Source organism: Mytilus edulis, chromosome 14 (genome assembly GCF_963676685.1).
Source record: "Mytilus edulis chromosome 14, xbMytEdul2.2, whole genome shotgun sequence".
Taxonomy (NCBI): Eukaryota; Metazoa; Mollusca; class Bivalvia; order Mytilida; family Mytilidae; genus Mytilus; species Mytilus edulis.
Genome location: NC_092357.1, coordinates 24,098,585 through 24,111,788, shown reverse-complemented (window position 1 = coordinate 24,111,788; position 13,204 = coordinate 24,098,585). Strand labels below are relative to the sequence as shown.

The 13,204-nt window shown below is 32.7% G+C and overlaps 1 protein-coding gene across 1 annotated transcript in view; it reads right to left on the bottom strand.

Moving 5' to 3' along the window:
* The window catches only part of LOC139504067 (uncharacterized), a 98,137-nt gene that overhangs the window by 26,637 nt on the left and 58,296 nt on the right, over window positions 1–13,204 (bottom strand). Inside the window, exons 14-18 of the mRNA XM_071294125.1 lie at window positions 12,817–12,924; window positions 10,048–10,164; window positions 7,699–7,815; window positions 4,378–4,620; window positions 3,767–3,811 (exon numbers count right to left, since the gene is read on the bottom strand). Coding sequence (XP_071150226.1) covers window positions 3,767–3,811; window positions 4,378–4,620; window positions 7,699–7,815; window positions 10,048–10,164; window positions 12,817–12,924 — 630 coding nt within the window. The remainder of the gene's footprint in view (window positions 1–3,766; window positions 3,812–4,377; window positions 4,621–7,698; window positions 7,816–10,047; window positions 10,165–12,816; window positions 12,925–13,204) is intronic.

Sequence of the window (13,204 nt, the reverse complement as noted above, 5' to 3'; positions counted from 1 at the left end):
AATCAGTGTAATGAATCTACAACACATGAATGAAACAAACTGTGCTTTGAACATCAGGGCAGCATAAAGATATGATAATAGGTTTTTATCCTACAAACAAATCAACTGAAAGGGTTTTCTATTATATCGGATAAAAAGTTAGATGGTTTTACTCAAACAACATTTGTTAAATAATATTTATTACAGAAAGAAACTTTTAAAGGGAAAAATTAGAATTAAGGGCTTTAAACATGTTAAAAGTATTAAATATTTACTTGTAAATGTCCATTTGCTTTTTTCAACAATTTCTGTGGATTTCTGTAATTCAACTGTATGTAATATCAAATAACGTCAGATCAGATGTAATGTTTCCGTCATTATTTGTTTTTTTGTTGGTTTAAATGGCAGCGAGATACGGCCTGTCACATCTTTCTTTTAAATACAGTAAGTTGACTGCACATATGAGGTGTGGTCAACTTGTTAGTTGATGGTGTTGCTTATCTATGACATCTATAACACGAGATTGCAAACACTAATTGATTTTATCATTTTATTTCGGTGTTATTTTTTCACCATTGCAATGCATACTGGGTATATAGGATAAAAGAAAATTCTGTATTATCGAGTATGTTACTAAGAACTGCTTAATACCATATTTGACCTCAGATTAACAATAATGTATTAAATGGTACGAATAAAAAATTATATAGAAATAGCTACCAGTTTGCCCTAAGCCTGACTAAAACCAAAACATAGGCTGATCCAGATGGGTCCGTCACCCCTCTTATGGATTTTTTGTGTTGATTATATAGAAATCACTAGATTGAAATTGGTCAGTCAGTGGGCCCCCTTATAAAAAGTTCTGGATCCGCTACTGCTTAACTTTTTTCTTTCGTTGCCTCATGTATTTAACAATGTTTAAATAGAAGCAATCAGCTTGAAGGAAAAAGACGGATAAACAACACAAACATAAAACCATCAACATAAGCTTACCATACCTACCCCTCAAGTGCTAAAAGTTGACCTGAATTAAACTGTTTAGAATTGTTAATATTAAATTCACATCTCAAATACGCCCTTTAAAAAAGACCAACATACATTGAAGTTAACAACTACTTTAACAAGTTCGACTCTCGGCCTTCAATAACACACAAAAATTATATTAAGATTTAATTTCTTGACTATCCTTTATTTCAGAAGTGAGATGAAATACAATACAAAAATCGAAAATATACGTATTCAGAAGTCTTTGTATTTCGAAATGTGTTATGCAATGCATTCAATACTTTTTTTCAATTTCGAAAACCGCAACCTCTGCCTGTCTATACTTACGTGTAGTTTCTACTTCTAGTTCTAACAGTGTGTACTCTACGCAGTCATACTTTTATGGAGTATATTCTTAAGTTATGTTTTAATAGATAAGCTGTATATTTACTTACTCAATAATGCTTTGTTTCTGTTTGTTTTGTTCACATATCGTTGTCAATATAATGGAACTTTATGCGACTGAACTAATTTATTTGTATAATGAGCTTGGAGGAAAGAAATCGTAACAAAGTGATATTGAATAATCATGTATTGTTATTTTCAAGTGAAAATTCGTCGATACATTAAAAAAAATATAAAAAAGAATTTCCGAATATATATTCCGCTATATTGCATTTGGAGAATGAAAGGGTATAAAATGATACTAATTCATTACATAATATACACATTTAGTATTTTAAAGTAAGATAACAACCATTCAGTAAACAAAAAACCTATATATCAACAGTTTTATATTCTGTGAATCAAATGATCAAATCATAAGCACGTGTTTCATTCACTACCAATATTTAAAAACTATTCTCATTTCGAACAAAGAAAATCGGGTTCATAAATTCAAAACTTAATTTAAAAAATTGAAAATATTCCAAAGATTATTTTTTTCAATGATTAAATTGCGTAAATGTTATTGTTAAATACATATTTTGTTTAACATTTGATATATGTTTTTATCTGTACAGAGTTTCGTTAGTGCGACTTACAGTTGTTATATTACCATGGTATGTACATGTATACTATGTTGTTCAAATTGATTCACAAGACACAATGTTAATTATTCCATATTAATAAAATTTTAGTAGGTTTTTCTATATGAATAGGAATTTGAATAAATAAGCATATTCACCAGCGGAAAAGAATATATTTACCGCGTAAAACGTCGCGTGCTTTTACGTGCAAAGTTTTGGAAAAAAAAAATTGATGTACAATTGGTTGTGATAAATAATTGCCATTACATACATTTCTCTCGGAATATGGAATAAAACAATTACTGTCTTTTGTTTGGTCTCAATATATATAAGTTTTTCAAAGTCAATAAAACTACATATTTACCTCATCAAAAACAGTTATTGTATAATATTTCAGGTAGAAAATTAAAAAAAAAACCCAAGAAATCATGAAGATATATACACATACATGTAACCACATAAATGTGAAAATACACTGATTATTACTTAATTTTTTGCGCGGTAAATATACTTTTTTCCGCAGGTGAATATGCTTATTTATGTAAATTCCTATTCATATAGAAATACTGAAAACAAAACCGCCAACAAATATAGAAACGGACTATTTGATAACGACTGCCATATGCATATTCCTTGACTTGGTACAGGACATTTTTAAAATAAATAAACGTGTGGTTGCAATATTTGTTTTATAGCTCATACTGAACCTATTTTACCCTAGTAATTTTCTACATTGATAAACGTTTGCTCTAGAATTCAATACAAAGCTAAAACAAAATTAAGAAATTAAGAAATAGACATTATATTTGATACTCAGTCCCTTTTTAATTGTCATCCGTCAAGTAATCACATATAATGCTCCAACTCAACACAGTCCAAACACCATGATGCTCATTCCAACACTAGCTGCACCTAAAAGTATGATTTTAAGAATATTACTTAGTTTAGTACGACTAAATAGAAATAGGAAGATGTAGTATAAGTGCCAATGAGACAACTCTCCATCAAAGTCACTATTTATTAAAGTAAACCATTATAGGTTAAGGCATAGTCTTCAACACGGAGCCTTGGTTCACACCGAGCAGCAAATAAACTCATCAAAGATACCAGGATTGAAATTTTATATTATTTACGCCAGACGCGCGTTTCGTCTAGCAAAGACTTATCAGTGACGCTCGAATAAACAAAATGTTATAATAGCCAAATAAAGTACGAATTTGAAGAGCATTGAGCTATAAAGAGCTCCAGAAAATTACTAGGGTAAAATAGGTTCATTATTAGCTATAAAACAAATATTGCAACCACACGTTTATTTATTTTAAAAATGTCCTGTACCAAGTCAGGAATATGGCTGTTGTTATCAAATAGTCCGTTTCTATATTTGTTGGCGGTTTTGTTTTGCATTTTAGTATTTCTGTTGTTTCGTTGTTTTCCTTTTATAGTTAATTTGTTTACCTCGGTTGAAATTTGTTTTATCGATTTATGACTGTTTCACAGCGATAAACTACTGTTGCCTTTATTGATGAACACACTGTCGAAAAAAATAATCATACAAAATTATTCACTTATTGATGTGCTTGCATTTTTATTTAAGGTGTGTGATTTTCTCGCTGCATTGAAGACCCATTGCTAGCTTTTGACTGTAATCTTTTCTATCTTCAGGTTGTTGTCTCGTTGACATATTCCCCATTTCCATTCTCAATTCTATTGTATTTATTTAATAAGTTTATTATTTGCACAAACTATCAATGGAATATAAATTGACCGTTACTTACCAGAACATCCGTTTAAATAGTCTCTTATGATATCTGATCCACATACTAAAATTAAAAATAAAATATAACAATGTAATAAATAAAAACTTATCATCGTATTCTATAGGAGTAACACGGCGAGTGTCAAGTGTTGAGAGGATCTGCTGATCCCTCCGGAGCAACCCTCAGATTTTTTTTCTATTTTAGCAATGACGTTGTCTAACAAAATATAAGATATGGTATGATTGTATATGAAACAATTCTTTACAGGAGACCAAATAACACACACTTTAACAACTATATGTCACCGTACAACAATAAGCAAAGACCATACTGCATAGTTAGCTATAAAAGGTCCCAAAAAAGACCAAATTAATGTAAACAGTTCAAACGAGAAAACTAACGGTCGTGTGTACGTACAAAATATGAACGAAAAAAAATGTAACACAGCACCAAACGACACCAACTGATAAAAAATAATGACAGACACGACAAATGTTATGTAAATTATTTGTTTCCGTAAAATTTTGTATAGCTACAGTTTCAATGAACAAATTAAAAGTTCTCTAATTAAATGCTTCAGCACAAATGTTTATCATATGAAGTTCTAATTATCATATTCTATTAAGTACCATTTGGCCTCATTGTCGTCTGTGTTGATGTCCTCTGTTCTGTTTCTGATTGTTTTGCGGCTTCTGTTGTCGATAGTTTAGCGACTTCTGTTGTCGATTTGGTTACAGCAGCTTCTGTTGTCGATGGTGTAGCAGCTAATGTTGTCGATAATGTTGTTGTTGGTCTTGTTGTAGTTTCTGTTGTCGATAGCGTTGTAGTGGGTACTGTTGTCGTCGGTTGTGTTGTTGGTTTCGTTGTTGAAGCTATTAAATAGAAATAGGTGTTCATCCTATGAAATTCAAACATCTCTTAACGAATGCATGTAATGAAAAATATGTAAACAAACTGACTGATTTTGACTCATTTACAATGTATGTTGATCCCTTTTTAACTTTTTTTTCTGTTAGATATACTCAGTTTTAACTCTGATGAACTATATCGAATTCTCAGTGTACTGTGTATTAATATGACTACTCATCACTGAAAATTCTCAAACTTAGTGCTTCCTAACCTTGGTAGATTCAATTTTCAAATTTCTCTAGTTGCCGATGTTTCTACTTCTTAATTATATTTAAATATAATTGAATTTTGAATGTAACACGTCTTCTGATTGGCTGACGGCGATTTTTTTGTCATATCATAGACACAATTTTGACATGTGACCATGACGTCATCAACGGTTTTTTATGATTTACACCGGTTTAAAACGGAATTTAGAATTAAATTATAAGAAATAACTGTAATATTTTGTCATTCTATTCGAAATAACATAAAAAATGTGGTGCACACTGTTAAATAACCCGCTACGCGCGTTATTCAGTGTGCACCACATTTTTTATGTTATTTCTTCATAAACAGAAAAAATATTACAGCCATTCCTTAAATATAACATCATAAGAGATTGAAAGCTATTGTTATTTTAGCAGCAACAATCCGTAAAATCATATGGAAGAATAATAATGAAAACAATCTGTTATAAAAAATGTTAATATACAATCAAAATATCCAATTAATGGATGACATGCCTATTTAACAAATATTGATGGTGGCATATAGTTAAAAACACACACAACAGTTGTCATGTATATTGTCATTATATTGTCATCGGTATCAACAACCTTTGAATTCTTCTGCCAACTCAAATTGATTCAAATTGCTCTCTTTTGATATTAATTTGAAAACCTCATCATATTGTTTTCTGTTAGGTATGCTGTCGTTCTGTTATAGTGGCAGTACATGATAAAAATGAGAATAAGCACATTTGCAGATGTTATTCACAATTTGTGCTTACTCACACCGTTGGCGAGATTCATATAATTTATGATAAAAGGGATGATTTTTCATTTCCTATCGTTAATTATCCGTTTTTAGATGGTGACGTTCCCTTGTCACCATCTTACGGTGTTTATATATCTCAACTTGTACGATTCGCTCGTGTATGTAACAATGTTTTAGATTTTAACGAGAGAAATTTATGTATTACTGAAAAATTATTACACCAGGGTTTTCGATATCACAAACTAGTCAAAACATTTACTAAATTTTATCATCGGTATAAAGACATCATTCGTAAATATAGCTCAACATGCAGACTTCTAATACGTTCAGGTATTTCACATCCAATTTTTTATGGAAATATTCTTTATAAAGCACAAAGGTGTCAGTATTCACCTCAGAAACTTACAAAACCTTTGAATAGACTTATTAAGAAGGGATATAATTACGATACTGTTGTCAAGTCATTAAAGATTGCATATTTTAATATTGAGTCATTGATAAGGTCTTTGCATCGGAATTAAACACATTTATTCTAAAAACAGTTGTTGGCATGACACGGGTTATGTTCCTCTCATATACGTTATGATGGTATGATACTAAACCCCTAACAGGAAGGATTGTGCCTGATGTTCATATGATGAAATCATAATCTTTCAGTCAGTTTAATTGAAGTCTGGAGCTGGCATGTCAGTTAACTGCTAGTAGTCTGTTGTTATTTATGTATTATTGTCATTTTGTTTATTTTCTTTGGTTACATCTTCTGACATCAGACTCGGACTTCTCTTGGACTGAATTTTAATGTGCGTATTGTTATGCGTTTACTTTTCTACATTGGTTAGAGGTATAGGGGGAGGGTTGAGATCTCACAAACATGTTTAACCCCGCCGCATTTTTGCGCCTGTCCCAAGTCAGGAGCCTCTGGCCTTTGTTAGTCTTGTATTATTTTAATTTTAGTTTCTTGTGTACAATTTGGAAATTAGTATGGCGTTCATTATCACTGGACTAGTATATATTTGTTTAGGGGCCAGCTGAAGGACGCCTCCGGGTGCGGGAATTTCTCGCTACATTGAAGACCTGTTGGTGACCTTCAGCTGTTGTTTTTTATTTGGTCGGGTTGTTGTCTCTTTGACACATTCCCCATTTCCATTCTCAATTTTATGATTGATTGATTGATGTTTAATACCATTTTTCGTGGTGGTCAATTTTTATTGGTGGAGAGAAACCAAGTGGCTGGAGAGTACCACCAAATTTTGGTAGTAATACTGAAAATCCTATTAAATTATGATTGGAGTGAAACACATCTGTAACGTGCATTATCGGTAATCACAATATCAAACTCCGAAACAGTGGTGACGTTGCTTCGCTAAAGTCAACGTAGCGTAGTAAAGAGGACGTAACCGCTGTTTCGGAGTTTGTCACAATATCAGTGTTGACAGGCTACTGAAAGAGAAGTTCGACTACTTAGACCAGGCAGCAACAGAGGTCCCTGAACAAATTTTTAGAAATAAATAAAAATGAGTTTGAGTGTATTTATTACTCACTGTATTGTGATGTTCACTCGTACTCATATTGATATATTCTATCACAAACTGTGGATTCATTTATTTTCGTTGGTATCAATTTTCGTGGATAGCTGAAAACTTGTATTTTCGTGGATATATGATTTCGTGGTTTTGTCATTCTCTAGATACAAAACCTATATAAATTTTTTAATACGTTAATTATTTGAACCTCATGTTTCTTTTGTAACCCCGAAACCCACAAAAATCAACGAATAATAATGAATCCACAGTATCCGTTACAACGATTGAACCAATCTATGGGTATGCGAACTTATTGATGGTTGTCAAATCTAATCCATGATATAAAAAGGCAATGCACAAACTCATTATTGGAAGAGATACATAATTAAAACAACGAAAGATCAAACAACAGTCCGAAGTATGAAATACTATATAGTATATTGATATTTTTGCAACAAGAACCCAATCGAAAACCATAAGTGGTAAGGTATGAAGGTCCTAAAGCATCACTTATTCTTTTGTCACATATAACTATCCTACCACATGCTGATTCTCCCTCATCGTCACCAGCAGGACAATTTGTTCTCCCATTACAAAGCCTTGAAGCGTCTATGCACTTTCCACCGATGCATCTGAATCCACCATTAGGACATTTACCTATAAATAATATAATATGTTGATATAGTTGTCATTAATTATAGTTATTGAACACATGTAAATTTTCCAATCTTAAAAGTGTTTTGAATTCTCCACATTTATACAGTGCTATTTTCATATTTTAATGTTTACTTTGCTGTTCCGATTTAAACCATTACGTACAGAGAGCTGGTGACACTCTCTTATCATCTTATTTTAGAACTCGTACAAAATATTGTTTTTATATAAACTTGTTGCCCTTGATGTATTTTATATCACCCATGTAAGCATACGAATACGGTTACATTGATATATAAACAAATCTAAATTGAAACAGCGTTCAACCCTATGGATAAAAACTGCAATTTTTATACGTGTGCATGTAAAACAAATTTCTTGGTAGATGGGTCTAAATACAACTGATGTTCTTAAACCCTGCTGACTGCCATTGGCGATTGCCAAATAAAATTGATCACAAGATGTAACAAAATTGATCTTAATATAAATTTAATACGAAACAGAAAACGATAAACTTGTGGCCAAGATGTTAAGCCACAAACACAAGGGGTCAATATTTATTTTTTGTACACCTGATCTAGATTTCGACGATATATGTCTCTTCAGTGATGTTAGGGATCAAAATGGTATTTGGAAGGCCATATAAACCCTCAATTTCAGATAGACTCTTGAATTTTAAGAGTCAATATAAGATGAACGGATCATAAAAACCGGAGGGAAAATATGATACAAGCACAAACGAAAAAATATAAACGAGTCTAAATTGAAAACTACGTTCAAACCTATGATTGCGTTGGATAAAAACCGCAATTTTTATTTATATATATATAAACGACAACCACTGAACATCGGGGTCCTAACTTGACACAGGTGTAAACAAATGCAGCGGATTTATACGTTTTAATAGGTACTAACATTCCTCCTTACTTGCAACAATAGTGTTAAATCAAAACATAGAAAGACACACTATAGAGTATCAATTGAAATGACTCAATCAACATACATATTAACACAAACAAGTGAATATACACAGAACGAATAAAGTTGATCTATGACACAATGTTTATACAGGTTTGTTTAACTACAATCCCCCTCCCTTTCATGAATGTGACCTACCGAATTAGAATATTTGCTGGATTTGTTATAATATGAGCAACACTTCCGGAGCACCTGAGAATATCCCTGGTTTTTTTAGGGGGTTCGTATTACTTATTCTGTAGTTTTCTATGTTGTGTCATGTGTACTATTGTTAGTCAGTTTGTCTTTTTCATTTTTGGCCATGACTGTCCCTCTTTTAATTGAGAAATTAGATTTTGATTTGATTTTTGGTGTTGGAGCACCACTTCTAAGGACCGCATTTAGGCTATTTCGTGGCGGCGAGTTCTTATTGGTGAAGGAAACTGGAGTGCCTGGAGAATTCCACCGACCTTCGATAGGAAAACTGTCAATTCTAGTCAATTAGGATTGGAGTCGAATGAACCCGCACGAGCAGGGTTCGAACTCTCAACGTCAGTGTTGACTGACTAGAAAATTCTATTAAATTATGATTGGAGTGAAGCACATCTGTAACGTGCATTATCGGTACTCACAATATCAGTGTTGACAGGCTACTGAAAGAGAAGTTCGACTGCTTAGACCAGGCAGCAACCGAGGTCCCTGAACAAATTTTTTAGAAATAAATAAAAATGAGTTTGAGTGTATTTATTACTCACTGTATTGTGATGTTCACTCGTACTCATATTGATATATTCTATCACAAACTGTGGATTCATTTATTTTCGTTGGTATCAATTTTCGTGGATAGCTGAAAACTTGTATTTTTCGTGGATATTTGATTTTGTGGTTTTGTCATTCTCTAGATACAAAACCTATATAAATTTTTTAATACGTTAATTATTTGAACCTCATGTTTCTTTTGTAACCCCGAAACCCACAAAAATCAACGAATAATAATGAATCCACAGTATCCGTTACAACGATTGAACCAATCTATGGGTATGCGAACTTATTGATGGTTGTCAAATCTAATCCATGATATAAAAAGGCAATGCACAAACTCATTATTGGAAGAGATACATAATTAAAACAACGAAAGATCAAACAACAGTCCGAAGTATGAAATACTATATAGTATATTGATATTTTTGCAACAAGAACCCAATCGAAAACCATAAGTGGTAAGGTATGAAGGTCCTAAAGCATCACTTATTCTTTTGTCACATATAACTATCCTACCACATGCTGATTCTCCCTCATCGTCACCAGCAGGACAATTTGTTCTCCCATTACAAAGCCTTGAAGCGTCTATGCACTTTCCACCGATGCATCTGAATCCACCATTAGGACATTTACCTATACATAATATAATATGTTGATATAGTTGTCATTAATTATAGTTATTGAACACATGTAAATTTTCCAATCTTAAAAGTGTTTTGAATTCTCCACATTTATACAGTGCTATTTTCATTGAAATTGGCATTACACCCTGTAGCAAATAAACAGATAATCTATTACTCTGGAAATTGGCATTACACCCTGTAGTAAATAAACAGATCATCCATTACACTGGAAATTGGTATTATACCCTGTAGCAAATAAACAGATTATATATTATACTGGAAATTGGCATTACACCCTGTAGTAAATAAACTGAACATCCATTACACTGGAAATTGGCATTACACCCTGTAGTAAATAAACAGATCATCCATTACATTGGAAATTGGCATTACACCCTGTAGTAAATAATAAACCATCTATTACACTGGAAACTGGCATTTCACCCTGTAGTTAATGAACAGATAATCTATTTCCCTGGAAATTGGCATTACACCCTGTAGTAAACAAACACATCATCCATTACACTGGAAATTGGTATTACACCCTTTAGTAAATAAAAAGATCATCCATTACACTGGAAATTGGTATTACACCCTGTAGCAAATAAACAGATTATATATTATACTGGAAATTGGCATTACACCCTGTAGTAAATAAACAGATCATCCATTACACTGGAAATTGGCATTACACCCTGTAGTAAATAAACAGATCATCCATTACATTGGAAATTGGCATTACACCCTGTAGTTAATAATAAACCATCTATTACAGATTACATTCGACTCCAATCCTAATTGACAATGTCGGTCGGTTGAAAACAAAACTTTACGACAAAAGAGATGATGTCAGCTTTCCAATTGTGAACTTTCCATTTCTAAGTAGCAACATTCCAGCAGGACCTGCATACGGGGTATATATATCCCAGTTGATACGATATTCCCGTGCTTGGATTTCCTATCATGCTTTTCTTGATAGAGGGTTACTGCTCACAAGGAAGCTATTAAACCAAGAGTTCCAAATGGTGAAGTTGAAATCATCCCTTCGTAAATTTTACAGAGCCATCACGAGTTGGTTGACCGTTATGGAATAACCGTTTCACAAATGATATCGGATATGTTACTTACATCGTAACTACAATCCCCTTCCCTTTCATGAATGTGACCTACCGAACTAGACCATTTACCGGATTTGTTATCACATAAGCAACACGACGGGTGCCGCATGTGGAGCAGGATCTGCTTACCCTTCCGGAGCACCTGAGATCACCCCTAGTTTTTTGGTGGGGTTCGTGTTGTTTATTCTTTAGTTTTCTATGTTGTGTCGTGTGTGCTGTTGTTTATTTGTCTTTTTCATTTTTAGCCATGGCGTTGTCAGTTTGTTTTAGATTTGTGAGTTTGACTGTCCCTTTGGTATCAAATTTCAGTTTCATCTGAAGAAAGATTTTGACCACTTATTAAACACTTTTTTAAAACTGTCTATTTCACTTGATTCAATTAGTTTATGTGAAAGATGTTAACTGATTAAGTCATTAAAAACGATCCGATTAAAGCTCAAATATGAAAAATCTCTCAAATATATGCAAAAAAACGTCACTTTTCAGATTGTTTTTTTCAAAAATGAAAGTGGCCGCATCCGTGTTCATCCACAACCTTTATATATGTTATGTATTATCATAAAATACAACTTACATTGCAATATTAAGGATGAACACGAATGCGGCCACTTTCGTTTTACACGGAAACCGTCTAAAATTTAACTAAAATGATAGAATTTTGAAGATTTCAGTAATTTAGCATGACTTAATGGTGCTACAACCCGATATATGTGCATTGTATTGTCAAAAACAGCCCATATTTGTGTAGCAGAAGCATTCAACTGTCCAATAAATAACTAAAAGTTTACATTTTAACAATTTTGTAAAACTGTTATATTTTTGGGCCAAAAAAGGGCCTTACCGGACCTACTCCCTTACTTCTGCATACTATCTGATGATCATAAAAAAGCTTCTTTCTAAGTTTGGTACAAATCAAGGATAGTTTAAGAAAGTTTTAAAATTTTAAAAGCTTTAACCACAGCGTGAATGTCATGGTTCTCTGCAGAAAAATTAAGTTCATTTACAAGAAAAATACACACATACAGGAATTCTATTTTTACAAAATTTACTTCTGGATACCCTTATGATTATAAATAAGCCTCTGTCCAACATGTCCAACCTTATCAAAAACTATCTTGACCAAAAACATTGAACTGAAAATTGCACTTTCATTTTCTATGTTCAGTGGACCATGAAATAGGGGGAAAATTATAATTTGGCATCTAAATTAGAAGGATCATATCATAGGGAACATATATACTAAGTTTCAAGTTCATCAAAAACTACCTTGACCAAAAGCTTTAACCTGAAGCGGGACAGACGAACGAACGAACAAACAGACGGACGGGGCATAAAAAACACGTCGTGATTGGTTAAGAACGTCCCAAAAATAAAAGGAAAATTCAACCAATGACGTGACGTTATTTGCATTTCGGGTGACGCACAATGCAATTACCCATAGTACTTTAGCTTCTAAAACTGCCAATTCATATGTTCTTGTTACAAATCATGACATGTGATATGTGTAAAGCATTAGAGAATAAGATAAAATAATTTCTACTTACAGCCATGCTCGTCTTCTCCAGTGGCACAATCATTAAAACCATCACATAGAGAATTGACTTCAATACATTTACCATCGTAACAAGCAAATGCATCTTCTCCACAAGCACCTTTAGAGAAAAAAAAAATAAACATAAGAAGAGTATAAATCTCTTAGTACATCAAATCAGGCAGCTAGAAACCAAGATATAAAAGCTACAACTATAAATATTGCGATATAAATAAATGTTTTTGTAACTGTTTGTAAAACCTTTTAAATAAACTCAGGATACCGGGATTGAAATATTGTATATGCGCCTACCACCCGTGTTACCGGTGTTGTTTCGTATCAACATTTCAAGTTTTAATATCCAGTCGTGCTCACGCCTATTGATGATACACTAATCATTG